This window comes from Aquarana catesbeiana, linkage group LG03, assembly GCF_042186555.1.
Source record: "Aquarana catesbeiana isolate 2022-GZ linkage group LG03, ASM4218655v1, whole genome shotgun sequence".
NCBI lineage: Eukaryota > Metazoa > Chordata > Amphibia > Anura > Ranidae > Aquarana > Aquarana catesbeiana.
Genome location: NC_133326.1, coordinates 668,535,823 through 668,558,095, shown reverse-complemented (window position 1 = coordinate 668,558,095; position 22,273 = coordinate 668,535,823). Strand labels below are relative to the sequence as shown.

Genomic DNA, 22,273 nt, shown 5'->3' with positions numbered 1-22,273 from the left:
TATGCCTTTGCTGCGGGAGCTCCAGGAGAATAATACGGATGATTTTCAGAATTATCTCCGGATGATGGATCCCTGCTTCACCAACTCTTGGCATTGTTGATCCCCTATATTAGGAAGCAGGACACATGCATGAGGATTTTATTTTATTTTTTGGTTGAATAATAATGATTTGATTTGGTATATTTTCTATATTTTTGGATGCATAGAATGCACTTTTTGGTTAAGTTCTATTGGCAGATAACATGTCTAATTTTATTTGTTTTCTTTTTTTAATGCACAATAAAAAGATTGTGGAGAATAATACTTGGCTATGTGTTTTACTTCAAATGACAGTTTGGGAGTAGGCAGTTACATTTTAAAAAATACAATGTAAAATTAACAAGGGACACCAACATAGTTATATCTTTGATCTTAAAAACTACGGGATAATGGTGTTGTGGTAACTTGCCCAAATAAAAAAAAAAGCATAATAATATTATTCTTGATATCACTAGAAAAAAAAAGCCTTTGAAAATTTGTTTGCAATAATTCCATCAGTATCACCAGCAATGCAGCTTCATTATTATCCCATTAAAGAAGAAGAGAATTGTGCGCTGCATTTGGAGATTTTACAATTTGCCACGTCACGAATATTAATTCTCCAATACGAATGCTAGTTTACAGGACCGACCGCTTCTGGCTCGTCCTTGCTTCCGAGCATGTGTGTTTGTACTTTGGACTTTTGTCCAAACGCTCGGAAAATCCGAAAACAGACCGTTGATCGCCGAAAATTTTAAAACCTGCCATCCAACATTTGTCCACGGAAAATCTGACAACATTTGTCCGATGGAGCATACAAACGGTCGTATTTTCCGCCAACAGCCTGTCATCACACATTTCCCGTCGGAAAATCCGATCGTGTGTACGAGGCTTAAGAAAACACTCCCAGGGGACATATTTAACCCTTTGATTACCCCTGATGTTAACCCTCTCCCTGCCAGTTTCATTTATACAGTGTCAGTGCATTTTTTTTAGCACTGATCACTGTATTGTGTCACTGGTCCCCAGAAAGTGTCACTTAGTGTCAGATTTTTAGCGAAACAACAGTTTTGCTAAAAATTGCTGATCACCATCATTACTTATAAAAACAATAAAAAGTCCATAAATCTATCCCATAGTTTGTAGACACTATAACATTTGCACAAATCAATCAATAGACGCTTTTGGGATTTTGTTTACCAAAAATATGTAGCAGAATACAAATTGGCCTAAATTGATGAAGAAATTAATTTTTTTTTTATTGAGAATGTTTTATAGCAGAATGTAAAAAATATTGTTGTTTTTTTCAAAATTGTTGCTATTTTTTTGTTTATAGCACAAAAAATAAAAACCACAGAGGTGATCAAATACCACCAAAACAAAGATCTACAGTGGGAACAGAAAGTATTCAGACCCCCTTAAATTTTTCACTCTTAGTTATATTGCAGCCATTTGCTAAAATCATTTAAGTTCATTTTTTTCCTCATTAACCACTTCAATACCAGGCAGTTAGACACCTTCCCGCCCAGGCCAAATTTCAGCTTTCAGCGCTGTCGCAATTTGAATGACAATTGCGCGGTCATGCAACACTGTACCCAAACAAATTTTGTATCATTTTGTTCCCACAAATAGAGCTTTCTTTTGGTGGTATTTGATCACCTCTGCTGTTTTTATTTTTTGCGCAACAAATAAAAAAGAACAAAAATTTTAAAAAAAAACACGTTTTTCTATGTTTCTGTTAAAAATTTTTGTAAATAAGTACGTTTTCTTCTTCAATGATGGGCACTGATATGGCTGCACTGATGGGCACTGATACGTGGGCACTGATGGGCATTGATGAGGTGGCACTGACGGGCATTGATGATGGGCACTGATAGGTGGCACTGTTATGCGGCACTGATGGGCACTCATAGGTGGCACCGATGGGCACTCATAGGCGGCACTGATGGGCACTCGAAGGTGGCATTGATGGGCACTCATAGGTGGCATTGATGGGTAGTTATGGGTGGCACTGATAGTTGGCAGAGATGGGCACGGATGGGCACTGATAGGTGGGCACTGATGGGCATGGATGGGCCCTGACAGGTGGCACCGATGGACACTGATGGGTGGCACTGATGACACTGATTGTTTGCACTGATGCCCCTAAGGGTGGCATTGCTGGGCATCACTGCAACATAATGGTGCCAATCAGTGCCCATTTGTGGGCACTGATTGGCACAGATTGGGTACTGACTGGGCACACTGGGCACATGTGGATGGCCATGGGGTACATACCTGGCCATCCACATGTTGCCCCTTCCCTGGTGGTCCTAGTGGCGATCCCTGGTGGTCCAGTGTGGTGACCTGAGGGGGGGCTGCGCTGATAGACAATCAGCGCAGACCCCCCCTGCCAGGAGAGCCGCTGATCGGCTCTCCTCTACTCGCATCTGTCAGACGCGAGTGAGGAAGAGCCAATCAACGGCTCTTCCTATTGACATCGTGATCAGCCGTGATTGGACACAGCTGATCACGTGGTAAAGAGCCTCCGCCGGAGGCTCTTTACCAAGATCTGTGTAGCGGTGTGTCAGACTGAGACAGCGATCCACCGATCGCCGCGATGCGCGCCCCCGCGGGCGCGCGGCGGCATGTTATCCTGCTGGACATCATATGCTGCCCAGTCAGGATAACTGAACCACCGCCCGGCCATCATCTGCTATGGGCCAGGCAGGAAGTGGTTAACCACTTCACAACTGGGCACTTAAACCCCCCTCCTGCCCAGACCAATTTTCAGCTTTCAGCACTCTCACACATTAAATGACAATTACTCAGTCATGTAATACTGTACCCAAATGAATTTTTTGTCCTTTTTTTCATACAAATAGAGCTTTCTTTTGGTGGTATTTGATCACCTCTGGGTTTTTTATTTTTTGCGCTATAAGTGAAAAAAGATCAAAAATTTTGAAAAAAAAAACACATTTTTCTTTGTTTCTGTGATAAAATTTTGAAAATGATTAATTTTTCTTCATACATTTTGGCCACAATTTATACTGCTACATATCTTTGGTAAAAATAATGCAAATTAGTGGATATTATTAGGTCTTTGTGAAAGTTATAGAGTCTACAAGCTATGGTGCAAATCATAAAAAATTGATCACACTTGATGTACTGATGGCCTATCTCATTTCTTGCGACCCGAACAAGTCAGGAAAGTACAAATACCCCCAAATGACCCCTTTTTTGAAAGTAGACATTCCAAGGTATTTAGTAAGATGCATGGTGAGCTTTTTGATGTTGTCATTTTTTCCCACACTTCTTTGCAAAATGTAGATTTTTTTTTCTACAAAATTGTCATTGTAATAGGTTATTTCTCTCACATGACATGTATATACCACAAATAACACCCCAAAATACATTCTGCTACTCCTCCTGAGTATTACGATACCACTTGTGTGGGACTTTTTCACAGCCTAGCCACATAGAGAGGCCCAACATGCAGGGAGCACCATCAGGTGTTCTAGGAGCATAAATTACACATCTAACTTGTTGACTACCCATTACACTTTTGAAGGACCTGGAGCACCAGGACAATGACACGTGACACTGACGTGGCACTGATGACAGATGGCACTGATACGTGGCACTAATGACACTGATGTGGCACTGATGACAGATGGCACTAATAAGTGGCACTGATGACAGATGGCACTAATAGGTGGCACTGATGACACCTGACACTGATGACAGATGGCACTAATATGTGGAACTGATGACACGTGGCACTGATGACAGTTGGCACTAATACGTGGCACTGATGACAGGTGGCACTAATACATGGCACTGATGACAGATGGCACTGATACGTGGCACTGATGACACATGACACTGATGACAGATGGCACTGCTACGTGGCACTGGTGACATGTGACACTGATAACAGATGGCACGTGACACTGACAGGTGGTACTGATGACAGATGGCACTGATACGTGGCACTGATGACAGATGGCACTAATATGTGGCACTGATGACAGATTGCACTTATACGTGGCACTGGGGACAGATGGCACTTACAGGTGGCATTGGGGACAGATGGCAGTGGGGACAGATGGCAGTGACAGATGGCAGTGGGGACAGATGGCAGTGAGGACGGATGGCACTGACAGATGGCAGTGGGGACAGATGGCAGTGACAGATGGCAGTGGGGACAGATGACAGTGGGGGCAGATGGCACTGACATCATTTTTTTTCAGGTTTTTTTTTTCTGACACTCACGCTGTCTCTGTGTGAGGAGGGAGAGCCAGCAATGAGAGATGATCTCATATGTTTACATATGAGATCATCTCTAATTGGAAGCTCCGATCGCGCTGTAAACGGCCGCTGTGATTGGCCATTTACAGTGATCTGTGACAGAATTTCCCCGATACGCGCCCGCGGGAGCGCGCATCATGGAAGTAAACAGGAGGATGTCCAGGGACGCCCTCCCGGCAATTGGCGTCCGCGCTGTAGCCGTCTTTTGGCTATAGCGCGGGCGCAAAGTGGTTAATGTACACACAGCACCCCATATTGACAGAAAAACACAGAATTGTTGACATTTTTGCAGATTTATTAAAAAAGAAAAACTGAAATATCACATGGTCCTAAGTATTCAGACCCTTTGCTCAGTATTTGATAGAAGCACCCTTTTGATCTAATACAGCCATGAGTCTTTTTGGGAAAGATGCAAAAAGTTTTTCACACCTGGATTTGGGGATCCAGAGATGCTCATTTGGGTTTAAGTCAGGGCTCTGGCTGGGCCATTCAAGAACAGTCACAGAGTTGTTGTGAAGCCACTCCTTCGTTATTTTAGCTGTGTGCTTAGGGTCATTGTCTCATTGGAAGGTAAACCTTTGGCCCAGTCTGAGGTCCTGAGCACTCTGGAGAAGGTTTTCGGCCAGGATATCCCTGTACTTGGCCGCATTAATCTTTCCCTCGATTGCAACCAGTCGCCCTGTCCCTGCAGCTGAAAAACACGCCCACAGCATGATGCTGCCACCACCATGCTTCACTGTTGGGACTGTATTGGACAGGTGCTGAGCAGTGCCTGGTTTTCTCCACACATACCACTTAGAATTAAGGCCAAAAAGTTCTATCTTGGTCTCATCAGACCAGAGAATCTTATTTCTCACCATCTTGGAGTCCTTCAGGTGTTTTTTAGAAAACTCCATGCGGGCTTTTTTGTGTCTTGCACTGAGGAGAGGCTTCCGTCAGGCCACTCTGCCATAAAGCCCTGACTGGTGGAGGGCTGCAGTGATGGTTGACCTTCTACAACTTCTCCCATCTCCCTACTTCATCTCTGGAGCTCAAACACAGTGATCTTTGGGTTCTTCTTTACCTCTCACACCAAGGCTCTTCTCCTCCGATAGCTCAGCTTGGCCGGATGACCAGCTCTAGGAAGGGTTCTGGTCATCCCAAACATCTTCCATTTAAGGATTATGGAGGCCACTGTGCTCTTAGGAACCTTAAGTGCAGCAGAAATTGTTTTGTAAGCTTGGCCAGATCAGTGCCTTGCCACAATTCTGTCTCTGAGCTCTTCAGTCAGTTCCTTTGACCTCATGATTCTCATTTGCTCTTACATGCACTGTGAGCTGTAAGGTCTTATATAGACAGGTGTGTGGCTTTCCTAATAAAGTCCAATCAGTATAAACAAACACAGTTGGACTCAAATGAAGGTAGAATCATCTCAAGGATGATCAGAAGAAATGGACAGCACCTGAGTTAAATATATGAGTGTCACAGCAAAGGCTCTGAATACTTAGGACCATGTGATATTTCAGTTTTTCTTTTTTAATAAATCTGCAAAAATGTCAACAATTCTGTGTTTTTCTGTCAATATGGGGTGCTGTGTGTACATTAATGAGGAAAAAAATGAACTTAAATGACTTTAGCAAATGGCTGCAATATAACAAAGAGTGAAAAATTTAAGGGGGTCTGAATACTTTCCGTCCCCACTGTATTTGTGGAAAAAAAAGGACATTGATTTTATTTGGGTATATCGTTGCATGACCGCACAATTGTCAGTTAAAGCAACGCAGTGCCGTATCGCAAAAAATGGCCTGGTCATAAAGGAGGTAAAACCTTCCGGGGGTGAAGTGGGTAAACAAGGCAGATCGCCATTCTGACAGGAGGGAGGGGATGGAGTATCTGTCCCTGCAATGCAGGGAATAAATTGCATCTCTTCCCCTATTAAAAGCACCTCACACAGTATAGTAAAATACTGGCTAGGAGCACAGTTAGTGTCACTTACTGTCAGAATGTCCACCGCACCACAGACGCTATAACACAAACCAATCAATATACGCTTATAAGGATTTTTTTTTACCAAAAATATGTAACAGAATACATATTGGCCTAAATAAATGAATCAATTTTTTTATTGGATATGTTTTATAGCAGAAAGTAAAAAAATATTGTCTTTTTTTTCAAAATTGTCAATCTTTTTTTGTTTATAGTGCAAAAAATTAAAAAGCAGAGGTGATCAAATACCACCAAAGGAAAGCTCTATTTGTGGGTAAAAAGGACATAAATGATGTTTGGGTACAGCATTGCATGAATGTGCAATTATTAGTTAAAGTAACACAGTGCTATATTGCAAAAAAATGGCCTGGTCAGGGGCGGGGGTTAAATCTTCCGGAGGTCAAGTGGTTAAACTGATGCATGCTTATACATAAGCATGAAGCGCTTCTGAAAATGTGAAAATGCTTTGCAGTCAGCTCAGCATTTTTTCTAAAAATAGTAGCAGATAAATCAAGGCATTGACATTTAGGGACATCATTTATGACCTGCTTGTATATGTACTTTTCACATACTGCCACCAAATTTAGAAAGTAGAGTTGGCTATTTATGTCTTTGGTTTAGGGACAGCTTTAAATGTTATCTTTATGACTGTTTGCTTTTTGGGTGTGGAGCCATTCTGGCATTCTGGTGACACTGATGACTTTGTAATTGCACTTTTATCTGGAGGTTCACATCACAGGGAACAGAAAGCCCCGTTGTTAATTGGTGGTTGTTGGTTATTAAACATTGGAGAATAAAGAGACTGTGATAGAGGAAAGCACGTCAACAACATTGTACATTGTACGAAGTTTATAAGGTTAATGGAGATGCCTTCTGGACTTATAGTAGAACCCCAGCTTGTGTATTTAATATGGCAACTCAAAAGTAACAGAAAAGCAAATCAGTGTGACTTATGGTGATGAGACATTAAAGTGTTTGTTAACTCCCCAAAAAATTGATCCTGTTTCTTTAAAGAATGTTATACAGCACAGTGCTTGTGCTGTGTAATTTGGCCCCCTGTAACACCTGGCTGATCCTGCCTGGCTATACCCCCCCTGTAAACTGACCATGATAATCAGGGCTGCTGAGCCCTGACACTGTGGTCAGTGTACGTGCCTCGGTCAGCCACAGCCTGGTCTCCTGTATCTCCCTCTTTCCTCCTTCTCTAAGTTTCCTGGAAGACGCTTAGAGAAACTATATTTAAGTGTTTGTGAAGGTAAAACATTTTCTTTTATAGTTCCCTCTGATATAGAACAATAAGCTCCCCAGTGGATGTCCTTTATAAAAATATGCGGTATAATAGCTTACTTCAGAGCGCCATTCGGCACTTACTTGACTGCCTGCCACTCTCCTCGTCTCAGCTGACTTCAGCGGTTTCCCAGCACCTCCCCCCTGCAGCTATCGCATCAGGAGAATACACCAGCGGGCAGTGAGCTGAGCACCAAACGGCACTCTGAAGTAAGCTATTATACCACATATTTTTATAAAGGACATCCACTGGGGAGCTTACTGTTCTATATCAGAGGGAACTATAGCAGAAAATGTTTTACCTTCACAAACACTTTAAATATAGTTTCTTTAAGTGTCTTCTAGGACAGCCATGAGACTTAGGGCTCCTCATACCAGGACAGGAAACACGTTAACCCCCACCAGATAAAAGGGCGGTCCTCCAGGCCCCCTGTTAATATTAGTGTTTCCCCCAAATGGGGGTAACATGTTTCCTGCAACTGGTTCCCCTAGGTCTCATGAACGTGGCTCCTGTGGCAATTGGGGTGGTATTCCTACCTTCTTAGGCCCCAGAATGGCACATCCACTGGGGGAGTGGGTTTGTGGCTGCTGTCACTGCTTCTCAGTGCATGGGGAATGCCAGCACCGGGGTGTACGTCCTGAGCTCCTTTCCGTGAGCTGCATGGTGGCAGTCGGCTTGTTTTCCCTGCAAAACAGCATAGCTGGAGTGTGCAGTGGAAGAGGGGAAGCCGCTCACGTGGAGGGGTGGAACTTATGCATTCCAAGCTGGCCCACAGGAAGTACCCGGTGGGGTGACTTCCGGGGCATGTGACGTCATCAGCGGGTGCCTGAGACACTAGTTGCTGTCTTTAAAACGGCACGAACAGAGATTCAAGTTCCCTCAGAGGGTTCATCTCTTAGGACTTCAGCCGGTCCTAGCACTCCACAGCAGAGTGTGGAGAGTGAAGACTCTGAGGCTGAAGCCGGATCTACCCATTCTTCTTCGGAAGAATCGGGGTCAAATACAGGGCCCAAGGATATAGAATTCGCAGGGGGCCGAAGGGGGGGTAAATCTTCCGGAGGTCAAGTGGTGTAACTGATGGCATGGAGCGCTTCTGAAAATGTGAAAATGCTTTGCAGTAGGCTCAACGTTTTTTCTAAAAATAGCAGCAGATAATTCAAGGCATTGACATTTAGGGAGATCATTTATGACCTGCTTGTGTATGTACTTTTCACATACTGCAACCTAATTTAGAAAGTAGAGTTGGCTATTTATGTCTTTGGTTTAGGGACAGCTTTAAATGTTATCTTTATGACTGTTTGCTTTTTGGGTGTAGAGCCATTGTGGTGACACTGATGACTTTGTAATTGCACTTTCATCTGGAGGTTCACAGCACAGGAAACAGAAATCCCTGATGTTCAATGGTTAATAAACAGTGGAGAATAAAGAGACTGTGATAGAGGAAAGTACGTCAACAACATTGTGCATTCTATGAAGTTTATAAGGTAATAGAGATGCCCTCTGGACTTATAGTAGAACCCAGGTTTGTTTGGCAACCTTGTCAAAAGTAACAGAAAAGCAAATCAGTGTGACTTGTGGTGATGTGACATTAAAGTGTTTGTTAACCCCAAAAAAAAGTATTGATCCTGTTTCCTTAAAGCATGTTATACAGCACAGTGCTTGTGCTGTGTAATTTGGCCCCCTGTAACACCTGGCTGATCCTGCCTCGCTATACCCGCCCCCTGTAAACTGACCATGATAATCAGGGCTGCTGAGCCCTGACACTGTGGTCAGTGTACGTGCCTCCGTCAGCTGCAGCCTGCTCTCCTGTGTCTCCCTCTGTCCTCCTCCCCCCTCCCCTCCTTGCCTGTCAGCTACCTGATCCTCCTTTCCTGCACTAAAAATAACAGCGATTTTCTTTTATAGTTCCCTCTGATATAGAACAGTAAGCTCCCCAGTGGATGTTCTTTATAAAAATATGCGGTATAATAGCTTACTTCAGAGCGCCGTTCGGCACTCACTTGACTGCCTGCCGGTCTCCTCCTCTCCTCGTCTCAGCTGACTTCAGCGGGGGTTTCACTGCACCTCCCCCTGCAGCCCACGCATCAGGAGAAGAGACCAGCGGGCAGTGAGCTAAGTGCCGAATGGCGCTCTGAAGTAAGCTATTATACCGCATATTTTTATAAAGGACATCCACTGGGGAACTTACTGTTCTATATCAGAGGGAACTATAGCAGAAAATGTTTTACCTTCTGTCAGGAAAGGGTCCATCCGCTGGTAAGATATATCGTTTGGCATGCAGTACTGGGGTCCACCAGCAGGTGTCTCCTGGCAGTGTTGAACTGTCAGGAGAATATTTCCCTGCTGGTGTCATTTCATCTTTTGGCCGCAGTACTGATGTCCACCAGCGGATGGATCCTGGCAGTATGGAGCAGACAACACTGGCTGCGCTCAGGTGTGACTTGAAGCCAATTATAGTCAGCCCTATAAATACCCGGCAAGCCCTCACATGCTCGCCTTGGTATCTTTCTCCCTGTGCCTTGACCTTGCTGCCTGTATCCTGATTGTGAACCTGTTCTGTCCCGCTCTGCTCTGCTCTGATCCGATCCGATCTGATCCCTATCCCAGGCCCATCCTGTTCTTGTCCCTCCTGATTCCCTTGGATCCCTACCCTGCAGCTTTACCATCCATCCTCTCCCCTTCCTGCTGGTTCCCCGTCCTTACCCATCTGCTGACCTCCTGTGTATGACCCTGGCTTGGCTAACGTTTATGTTTCTGGTTTATCCCTTGTTCCTGCTTACCTGCTGTGTATGACCCTGGCCTGGCTGACATCTGTGATTCCGGTATTTCCCCTTGCTGTATATACTATTGTTTGCTGTGGGTTTGTTGTGTTGGTTTTGCACTGTTTGTATTTTCTGAGTTATCACTTATTTTTAATAAATATTATTTATTCATTTACATGCGTTTGGGTTATCTCTGTGCAGTCCACACAGTCTGGTCTACTAATCTCCTGACAGTATACCAAGGCCATCCCTGACCAGACGTGGCTGCATTGAGGAAACCATCCTGGTTTATGAGGTCTGCTAATATGGATTTCAATGAAATCATTTATTATTCTCTGCTAGCAGAAGAGGATGGTGAATATTGTCGCCAGATTTTAAAAGGGTGGACTAGTGACCAGCTGACGGAAACTATCCGATCAGCTCATTCCCTAGTGGATCAGGGGTATATGTCTTTTGAAGATGCTCAGCCCCTGATCCAGTTATGTGCAAAATCAGCCCTGTCATGCATTCCCGAGGGAAGTGATGATTTTTCGCCCCCCTTCAATTATGGCCAAGTTGAATCCCTGGTTTGGTTGTTAGAGGATGATCCAGCCTATTTTATGGAACATTATTCCTCTTGTTCACAGCAAGTGTTGTCTAATTGCATCCAGTCGGTGCAATCCTTGATTAGTCAGGCTGTGTGTGAATCAGCGTTTGTTCAACCTGTGCTGCAGGCATGGTCAGATCTCCTGTCTTTAGCTAAGCCACAATATTCCAGCCCTGCCATTAATCATCTGTCTTCCCAAAAATGTATCTCCCCGTCGCCTATGGCAACCTCAGCTACAGCCCAGTTTACTCAACCCCCTACCAAATACTACTACCCAGTCTCCAAGTGTAGCACCTATCCCGCCTTCAATCCACCTGTCTCTTCTCCTCCACCTGTAACAGTCCCACAAAACCCCTCTCTAGCTACAGTTCCTTGGTCTTCCTTCGATCCAGCTACTTTCTTTTCTTTCAGCCCTGCACCTACATACAAGACTGCACGGGCTAAACCAAAAAAGAAACAAAAATTCTTTCCTACCCACACGATCCTGCCAGTAACCCAACTTGCTTCCACACCAACTAACCCGCCTGATTCTGTCAAACCTCTGCCTGCTACCCAGCCTGACAGTCCAGTGCCTGCTACCGAGCCTGATGCGCTAGTGTCTTCTACTCAACCTGTTGTGCCAATGCCTGTGCCCGCTGTACAGTTTGAGGTCCCAGTGCCTGCTGCTCAGCCTGACATCTCAGTGCCCATGTTCCAGTCTGACGCTTCAGTGACTACTGTCCAGTCCGATGTACCTATTGTTCAGCCTGGTATGCCAGCACCTGCTGTTCTGCCCGATGTGCCAGCGCCTGTGTCTGCTGCCCAGTCTAAAGTCCCAGTACCCTCTGTCTGGTCTGATGTCTCGGTGCCGGCTTTCCAGTCCGCTTTCCAGCCTGATGTGCCAGTGTCTGCTACTCAGCCAGTTGTGCCAATGCCTGTGTCGGCTGCCCAGTTTGAGGTCCCAGTGCCTGCTGCTCAGCCCGAAATCCCAGTGTCCATGTTCCAGTCTGACGCTCCAGCGACTACTGACCAGTCCGATGTACCTGTTCAGCCTGTTGTGCCAGTACCTGCTGTTCTGCCCGATGTGCCAGCGCCTGTGTCTGCTGCCCAGTCTAAAGTCCCAGTACCCGCTGCCTGGTCTGATGTCTCGGTGCCGGCTTTCCAGTCCGCTTTCCAGCCTGATGTGCCAGTGTCTGCTACTCAGCCAGTTGTGCCAATGCCTGTGTCCGCTGCCCAGTTTGAGGTCCCAGTGCCTGCTGCTCAGCCCGAAATCCCAGTGTCCATGTTCCAGTCTGACGCCCCAGTGACTACTGACCAGTCCGATGTACCTGTTCAGCCTGTTGTGCCAGTAGCTGCTGTTCTGCCTGATGCGCCCACTGTTTAGCCTGATGAGCCTGCTTTCCGGTTTGATGTGTCCATCCTCCAGCCTGATATCCTGGTACCTGTCTTCCAGCCTGATGTCGTGATGTTGGTATCCCAGCCTGAGGTTTCGGTGCCCGTGTCTCAGCCTGAAGTTTCGGTGCCCGTGTTTCAGCCTGGAGTTTCGGTGCCCGTGTCTCAGCCTGCTGAATCGATGCCCGTTACCCAGTCTGTTGAATCGGTGCCCGTTACCCGGTCTGCTGAACTGGTGCCCGTTACCCAGTCTGCTAAACCGAAGTCTGTCACTTTGCCTGTCAAGCCAGTATCCGTTATCCGGCTTGCCGAACCAGTGCCCGGTGTCCAGCTCGCTGAGTCGGGGCCTGTTACCCAGCCCACTGGGCCGGGGTCCGTTACCCAGCTTGCTGAGCCGGTGCCTGTAATCCGGCCTGCCCTTACGGTGCTCGCTGTTCGTCCCAATGTTCCAGAGCCTGCTGTCCATCTCGATGACCCGGAGCCTGCTGCTCAGCCCGATGACCCGGAGCCTGCTGCCCAGCTCGATGACCCGGAGCCTGCTGCCCAGCTCGATGACCCGGAGCCTGCTGCCCAGCTCGATGACCCGGAGCCTGCTGCCCAGCTCGATGACCCGGAGCCTGCTGCCCAGCTCGATGACCCGGAGCCTGCTGCCCAGCTCGATGACCCGGAGCCTGCTGCCCAGCTCGATGACCCGGAGCCTGCTGCCCAGCTCGATGACCCGGAGCCTGCTGCCCAGCTCGGCTTGTTCCTGTCTGCTGCCCAGCTCGGCTTGTTCCTGTCTGCTGCCCAGTTCGGCTTGTTCCTGTCTGCTGCCCAGTTCGGCTTGTTCCTGTCTGCTGCCCAGCTCGGCTTGTTCCTGTCTGCTGCCCAGCTCGGCTTGTTCCTGTCTGCTGCCCAGCTCGGCTTGTTCCTGTCTGCTGCCCAGCTCGGCTTGTTCCTGTCTGCTGCCCAGTTCGGCTTGTTCCTGTCTGCTGCCCAGCTCGGCTTGTTCCTGTCTGCTGCCCAGCTCGGCTTGTTCCTGTCTGCTGCCCAGCTCGGCTTGTTCCTGTCTGCTGCCCAGCTCGGCTTGTTCCTGTCTGCTGCCCAGCTCGGCTTGTTCCTGTCTGCTGCCCAGCTCGGCTTGTTCCTGTCTGCTGCCCAGCTCGGCTTGTTCCTGTCTGCTGCCCAGCTCGGCTTGTTCCTGTCTGCTGCCCAGCTCGGCTTGTTCCTGTCTGCTGCCCAGCTCGGCTTGTTCCTGTCTGCTGCCCAGCTCGGCTTGTTCCTGTCTGCTGCCCAGCTCGGCTTGTTCCTGTCTGCTGCCCAGCTCGGCTTGTTCCTGTCTGCTGCCCAGCTCGGCTTGTTCCTGTCTGCTGCCCAGCTCGGCTTGTTCCTGTCTGCTGCCCAGCTCGGCTTGTTCCTGTCTGCTGCCCAGCTCGGCTTGTTCCTGTCTGCTGCCCAGCTCGGCTTGTTCCTGTCTGCTGCCCAGCTCGGCTTGTTCCTGTCCGCTGCCCAGCTCAATGACTCTGACATGCCAGCCGTCTGCCCGGATGTGCCTGATGACCAGCCTGAAATGCCTTCTTCCACCATTCTGCCTGATGCCATAGACCATGGACAATTAAGACCAGTTGGAGCGTCCAGAGGCCGCTCCTTTAGGGAGGGGTACTGTCAGGAAAGGGTCCATCCGCTGGTAAGATATATCGTTTGGCATGCAGTACTGGGGTCCACCAGCAGGTGTCTCCTGGCAGTGTTGAACTGTCAGGAGAATATTTCCCTGCTGGTGTCATTTCATCTTTTGGCCGCAGTACTGATGTCCACCAGCAGATGGATCCTGGCAGTATGGAGCAGACAACACTGGCTGCGCTCAGGTGTGACTTGAAGCCAATTATAGTCAGCCCTATAAATACCCGGCAAGCCCTCACATGCTCGCCTTGGTATCTTTCTCCCTGTGCCTTGACTTTGCTGCCTGTATCCTGATTGTGAACCTGTTCTGTCCCGCTCTGCTCTGATCCGATCCCTATCCCAGGCCCATCCTGTTCTTGTCCCTCCTGATTCCCTTGGATCCCTACCCTGCAGCTTTACCATCCATCCTCTCCCCTTCCTGCTGGTTCCCCGTCCTTACCCATCTGCTGACCTCCTGTGTATGACCCTGGCTTGGCTAACGTTTATGTTTCTGGTTTATCCCTTGTTCCTGCTTACCTGCTGTGTATGACCCTGGCCTGGCTGACATCTGTGATTCCGGTATTTCCCCTTGCTGTATATACTATTGTTTGCTGTGGGTTTGTTGTGTTGGTTTTGCACTGTTTGTATTTTCTGAGTTATCACTTATTTTTAATAAATATTATTTATTCATTTACATGCGTTTGGGTTATCTCTGTGCAGTCCACAGAGTCTGGTCTACTAATCTCCTGACACCTTCACAAACATTTTAAATATAGTTTCTCTGAAGTGTGTTTTGCTTACTTGCACATCCTGTGAGTGTTCTCCCCCTTGTAACCAGTAGGGACTAGGTGAAGGGGGCACATTTTCCTTTCCTCCTGCATGGGGTGTTATGGAGTGTATGTGGCATAAAATTCATTGGGGTCATTTGTTCTCTTGCAGGCCAAGACTCAGAATAAGGCCCAAGCACAGCCACCACAAGGAAATGTGCGGTTTGCGGAAACAAATTGACCTCCTCATGGAGCAAAGTAGTTTGCCGCACCTGTATAGACAGCCTAGTTAATGATGACCCGGTAGTCTCCTGTCAGAAAATGCTGACTTCTGTTAGAGATGAGCTTACGTCTATGTTTAGCTAGTTTAAAACTCTGATTGATAAGATTCAAGTTCCTTCAGAGGGTCCATCACCTGTTAGGACTTCAGCAGGTCCTAGCACTCCACAGCAGAGTGCGGAGAGTGAAGACTCGGAGGCTGAAGCCGGATCTACCCATTCTTCTCCAGAAGAATCGGGGTCAGATACAGGGCCCAAGTATAGAGAATCCGCAAGGGGCTCTAGGTATAAGTTATCATTGGAAGATGTAGATGACTTATTAAAGTCTATCTATACGACACTTGATATATGAAGGTACAATTGTCTAAACATGAGCTTATGTACAAAGGTTTGCATAAGAAAAAGTCTGGAGTTTTTCCCGTGCATAATTCCCTTCTTGATACTATCAAGCTGAAGGAAAATCCAGAGAGAAAACCTTTCTTTTCTGGTAACCTAAAAAGAAGGTTTCCATTTGAAGAGGATACAGTGCAGCCATGGAACAAAAATCCTAAGTTAGACGCACCTCATTCAAAAGCTTTAAAAAACTCGGACCTAGCGTTTGACGATATGGGCACACTTTGGGTTTCCGATGGATAAATGAGGAGATATCCCTCTTCACAGAGCCATTGGGAATCTTAAACCAGCTCTGGCCTCCACTTGTGTAGCCAGAAATTTAGAAGTATGGTTGACACAAATACAAACACACTTGTTGGCAGGTACCTCTAGAGAACAGATTCTGAAATCTTTCCCTCTCCTCTTTTGTACAGTGGGGTTTTTGGCTGATTCTTCCGCAGAGTCGGTAAGAATGACAGCTAGGACATCGGCCTTAGTGAATTTGGCCAGAAGAAGCCTATGGCTTAAAACCTGGTCAGGCGACGCTGTCTCAAAGTTTTTCCTATGTGGTCTTCCCTTAACAGGCGATCATCTTTTTGGCCCAGGTTTGCAAGAGGTGCTGGAACGCACGGCCGATAGAAAAAAGGCCTTTCCAGAGAATAAGAAAAAACCAACAGCCAGAAAGTTTTTTCATGGCCAAAGTAGGCAGCAAGGTCCTAGAGAAAGGGACAATAGGCCCAAAAAGCACTGGACAGGGCACAAGGGCAGAGGTAGAGGGGTCTTCTTGTTTAACCCGCCAAGCCACAGTGACTCATGTCTCCCAGTGGGAGGAAGATTGGGGGCTTTTCTCCCACAGTGGGCAGCCGTCACCTCAAGTCCATTCATCCTGGACCTAGTGACCAATGGGTACAGGCTGGAATTTTCTTGCCAGCCACCAGAGCGATTATTGGTTAACTTTCCTCCTTAAGATCAGGTAAAGGCGAGGGCCCTGGGTCTCCAAATTGGAGACTTGATACATCAAAAGGTCTTGATCCCGGTTCCCCGGTCGGATCAGGGCAAGCGATGTTATTCCCATATATTTGTCATCAGAAAGCCGTCAGGAAAATATTAGCTTATCCTGAACCTCCGGTCTCTGAACCGTTCGATCAGGTACAAGCACTTTTGTATGGAGACGGTGTTCTCAATCAAAAACCTGCTTTACCCATACTGCTTCATGGCCACTTTGGATTTGAGGGATGCCTATCTGCACATCCCTTTTCATCCAGCCTTCCAAAGACTCTTGAGACTAGCAGTCAAGATGGGAACAGAGATTCGGCACTTTCAATTTCAAGCCCTCCCCTTCGGCATGTCTGCAGCCCCACAAATCTTTACAAAAGTGTTGAGGGAGGCGCTGGCTAAGGTTAAAGGTGATAACTATTATCCCTTACCTGGATGACCTCATAGTGGTGGCAGAGTCATACCAAAAGTTATTAGCAGATCTCCAGACCGTACAGGACTTCCTTTGATATCTAGGCTGGTTAATAAACAAAGAGAAGTCTTCCTTAATTCTGGCCCAGAAAGTGACATATGTGGGATACGAATTTTGCTCAGTAGACCAGCAGGAAAAGGTCTCAAGAATGATGCACACAATGTCAGCCTTACAGACCAATCAGTCGGTCTCACTGAGGGAAGTTTCAAGAGCAGTGGGTCTGATGACTTCTTGCTTTCCCGCAGCGCCATGGGCAAGATTTCATCAACGTCCATTGCAGCTGTTTCTACTAAGGAACTGGGGGGAGACACAAGTTCCCTGGAATCAAGGGTCTTGTTACTCTCCATGGTAAAAAGAAGCTTGTGGTGGTGGAGGACGCACCTCTACCTAACAAGAGGTCCATTCCGATATCCCAGATGATCACAATGGATGCGAGTTCCTGGGAATGGGGAGCCCATCTCAGCAACACAATGCCACAGGGAGAACAGTCCTCAAGGGAAGCAAGAGCTTCATTGAATCAGAGAGAGCTTCTAGCGGTTCAGAAAGCCTTGTAGGCATTTCAGACTGAAACCAGGGGTCACAATCTCCAGATTCTATCCAACAATATCGATACTGTTGCGTACCTCAACAAACAGGGATTTAAACTTCAATCTATCGCCCAGGAGATTTTATCACGGGCAGAAGGGAATCTAGCCTCAATTACAGCAGTGCACCTGAAGGGGACACAAAACTGTCTGGCAGATTAACTCATCGGGTATGTCGAGACAATTGGTTCTTTCATCCCAAAATCTTTTCGGGTCTCACCAACAGATGGGGATGTCCCAAAGCAGACCTATTCACAGATCAGAACAATCGCAAGACAGAGAAGTTCTTTTCTCTGAACCCAGAGGATCAATTATTGGGGATCGATGCTCTGGCGAATCCATGACCTTTCAGCCTCTGTTGTGCCTTCCCGCTGATCAGGCTAATTCCAGAAGTCCTTCGGAAGTTTCTTCTAGAAAAAACAGATCTTATCCTAATAGCCCCTTTTTGGCCCAAGAGGCCATGGTTTTCCCTGTTACAGACTCTGGTCTCAGAGCCACCACTGATTTATCCAAAGAGAAAAGACTTATTATCGCAGGGTCCAGTGTCGCACCCACAGGTGGTTTCCTTAAGCTTGACGGCCTGGTATCTGAGGAAAAGATACTAAGCGCCCAGGGGTTCTCTGACAAAAGTAGTCAAGACCCTGGTAAATTGCAGAAAACCAGTCACTAGAGCCATATACTCCAAGGTCTGGAAGAAATGTAACTCACGGTTATCTGAAAATCAAAGATTAACTCATGATGTTCCTTCAATTTTGGAATTTTTTTAAGAGGGTGTCTACAAATGTTTTCAGTTAGTACTTTAAAGGTACAGGGGGCAGCTATCAGTGATTTTCTCCAATTTTCTCTCTTGGAAAATCCCACTCGCTAGATTATTTAAATCAATTTCTAGGTCCAGACCAGTAGTGGTTAGAAGTTGTCCAACCTGGGACCTGTCCCTGGTGCTTCAAATTCTGGTAGAATTTCCTTTTGAGCCCCTAGAGGATATTTCAGTTAGGTTACTTACCTTAAAAACATTTTTCCTTGTGGCAATTACCTTAGCTCATAGGGTAAGTGAGTTACAGGCCCTTTCACTGAGGGTGCCTTTACTCATAATTTTTGAGGGTCAGATTGTTTTAAAAACACATCCAGGATTTCTGCCTAAAGTGGCCAGTACATTTTACAGATCTCAGGACATTGTACTGCCAACCTTTTGTAGTTCGCTAAAGGGCGACCAAGAAAGAAAATTTAGTTGTTTAGACTTTAGAAGAATTCTTCTCATTTACCTCATTTACAGACGCCTTGTTTGTCCTCTTTTCAGGAGCACACAAAGGAAAGAGTGCATTTAAAGCCACCTTGGCTAGATTGATAAAGCAAGCTATTTCTGAAACTTACAAAATTAGGGAAGTTCCTTCACCTTTTGTCACTGCGTGCTCAGCAAGAACCTTGTCTGCTTCTTGGGCTGAGAGGTCTGGAGCCTCACCGGAACAAATTGGCAAGGCTGCCACTAGGGATGGGCTGTCTGTTCGGGTCGAACATGCGTTCGACTCGAACGTTGGCTGTTCGCCCGTTTGCCGAATAGCGGACAATTTGGGGTGTTCACGGCAAATTCGAAAGCCGCGGAACACCCTTTAAAAGTCTATGGGAGAAATCAAAAGTGCTAATTTAAAAGGTTAATATCCAAGTTATTGTCCCCCCCCCTCTGACAACACGGGGAAAGCCATAGGGAAGTCCCTGTGAAGTCCCCTTGCGTCAGAGGATGGCGTCAGAGGAGGGCGGGTGGCCCCCCCTGTTATATAAGAAGTGTCAGAAGAACGTCACACGACTCCCGCTGAGGCGGATCATGCAGACGGAGCGGAGAAGAAGCCGGAGCAAGATGCGGGACGAGAAGAGTGGAGGAAGAAGAAGATGGAGAAGAAGAAGATGGAGGAAGAAGAAGAACACCGAAGGAAGATCAGAAGAAAGAAGATGGAAGAAGAAGCGGAAAGAAGAAGAAAATAATAAAGGACTTGTCAAAAACCGTCTCTTGTGTTTTTTAACCTTTTTGACACTTTTTTTGTGAAATGGTAGGGCTACATTTGTATCCCATTACCAATTTACACAGGGGGGCCGGGATCTGGGGGTCCCCTTGTTAAAGGGGGCTTTCAGATTCCGATAAGCCCCCCGCCCGCAGACCCCCACAACCACCGGGCAAGGGTTGTAGGGATGAGGCCCTTCTCCCCATCAACATGGGGACAAGGTGCTTTGGGGGGTTACCCCAAAGCACCCTCCCACTGTTGAGGGCATGTGGCCTGGTACGGTTCAGGAGGGGGGTGCTCTCTTATCCCCCCCTCTTTTCCTGCGGCCTGCCAGGTTACGTGCTCAGATAAGGGTCTGGTATGGATTTTGAGGGGGACCCCATGCCATTTTTTTTTAATTTTAGCGCGGGGTTCCCCTTAATATCCATACTAGACCTGAAGGGTCTGGTATGGAATTTAGGGGGACTCCCACGCATTTATTTTTTAAGATTTGGTTCGAGGTTCCCCTGTGGGGAAATTATATGCCGTTTTCATCAATTAACTTTTGCCGGACCGACAATTCATTATAGCCGGCGCTAGCGAAAATAGTTTTACATGACTTAGAAATGTCATTTTGCTGTCAGACTGTCAAACACGGCAAACATGCGCCCCTTTACAGGCATACTATAGACACGCCCAAGGTACGAAATTTAAAGGAATATTACACTTTTATTCCCTCAGACCATGACAGTCTAACACTCCATCATTCGGTTCTTCCACTCGACAACACCTCCCACAGCAGGCTGACCATGGGTATATATAGGAGGCCTGCCCCCTGCCAGTCCTAGTTGGGGATTGGTCAGGGCTCCCACTTACACCCCATGTCACTCCATCTCTCTGCCCTGCCTCTTTTCCAGAACCTTATGAAAACCAGAGGAGGCGCCCAAGAGCTGAAGCACATGTCAGTCAACTGCTGCTACACTAAACCACTCCCCTGCCCCCAGATCTAAAAGCTCACAGCATAGGCCTGCCTAAATTTACCTGCGCCTACAGTACAAAACAAATCCACTACTCTAGCACCTACCTACCTAAGGTAGAGGGTGCTACATTACATAAAAGGGTTGTTATGTGCTGATGGTTACTCCTCCTATTTGCTCACTACAAGGATGTTGCACATTGTGTTCTGGTAACTGTCATTTTTGTTTTTTCGTTTTTTTTCCATTTGTCATTCTCTTTTTATCCATTATTGATGAGCTCAAAGTTCAGACCTATCACAAGTTTTGACTGAACTTTGGCTGTTAAGCTCTTCTGGCCTATTAGAAAATGAGTGTTTTTAACCACTTGCCTACTTGGCCCTTTTACCCCCTTCCTGCCCAAGCCAATTTAAATCTTTCAGCGCTGTCGCACTTTGAATGACAATTGCGCGGTTAATCAACACTGTACCCATATGACATTTTTATCATTTTTTTCACACAAATAGAGCTTTCTTTTGTCTTTTATCTTTTTTTCACCACTGGGCTTTTTATTTTTTGCTAAACAAAAACAAAAAATGTGAAAAAAAATACATTTTTCATAGTTTGTTATAACATTTTGTAAACAGGTAATTTTTCTTCTTCACTGATATGCGCTGATGAGGCTGCACTGATGGGCACTGATAGGCTTCACTGATGGGCACTGATGTGGCAACACTGATGAGACGGGCCCTGATAGGTGGCACTGATGGACGCTGATAGGTGGCACTGATGAGGCGGGACTGGTGGGCATTGATGAGGAGGCACTGATGAGGGTGCACTGATAGGCTGCACGAAAGGGCTCTGATAGGGGGCACTGATGGGCGGCACTGATGGGCGACACTGATAGGCGGCACTGTGGGGCACTTATGGGTGACACTGAGGAGGTACTGATGGCCACTGATTGGCAGCACTGGTGGGCACTGTTGGGACTGCACTGATAATCAGGACACTGATAATCGGTGCCCTGATTATCAGTGCTGATGTCTTTTTAACACAAGCCGGTTATTGGCTCTCCTCTACCATCATGCTGTCAGCAAGAGGAAAGAAAAGGCGATAACCAGCTTGTGTTTACTTCCTTGATCAGGTCAGGTCATTGGACACAGCCGTGATTGGCCCTTTACCCTTATCTGTGATCAGCTGAGTGCGAAGGACTCAGTGATTACAGAGTGTGCCGCCTGTGCTCCGCATGGGGGGTACAGGCAGCACGATCATGGGAGGATGTACATGTACACCGTCCCTTTAAATTAAGCCCATGCTGTAGCCGTCTTTCAGCTATAGCGTGGGCGGGAAGCGGTTAATTTGACAGATCCAGCTCCCATTTATTCTAATAGAGTTTGGGTTGAACAATCCAAGCTTCTTTGAAGTGCGCCATATGCTTTTTGAACTGAATCTAGGGCAGTTCAGATAATCACTAGTATCCATCTTACAGCCACAAAAAAAGCTAAAACTCAAATTAATGCACATGTACCCTGTACTCATCACACTGACTGGGCAACCCAATGCTATCTTGTTTCCTTCCTGAAAATGTATGAAAGATGTAAAGTCAGCGCTTAGCGGAAAAAACAACAACTAGCACTAAAATGTCAATAAACTAAACCTTCTCAGTAAAAAATAGTAAAAACAGTGATGCACTCAAACACAAAGTTAATAAAAATACTAACATATACAATTGATATATCCATTAAAAAACCAACGTGAATAAATCATTACTAACCCTTTAAGTGACATGGAATAATAATGTGTGAATGATATGTAATCAAATTCAAAGTCAAAATAAATAAATAATTACTGTCCCTTGAAGTGACATAAGTGAATAATATATGAATGATATATATACAATTCAGTTCATCCGTATATCCCGTAACTAGTCCATTTAAGAATGATAAATAAATGTGAATTA

At 46.4% G+C, this 22,273-nt stretch overlaps 1 protein-coding gene across 1 annotated transcript in view; it reads right to left on the bottom strand.

Moving 5' to 3' along the window:
- LOC141134080 (uncharacterized) overlaps nucleotides 1-17,150 on the bottom strand; it is a 94,003-nt gene extending 76,853 nt beyond the window's left edge. The window contains exon 1 of the mRNA XM_073623667.1: nucleotides 16,796-17,150. Coding sequence (XP_073479768.1) covers nucleotides 16,796-17,150 — 355 coding nt within the window. The remainder of the gene's footprint in view (nucleotides 1-16,795) is intronic.
- Between the last annotated feature and the right edge of the window lie 5,123 nt (nucleotides 17,151-22,273).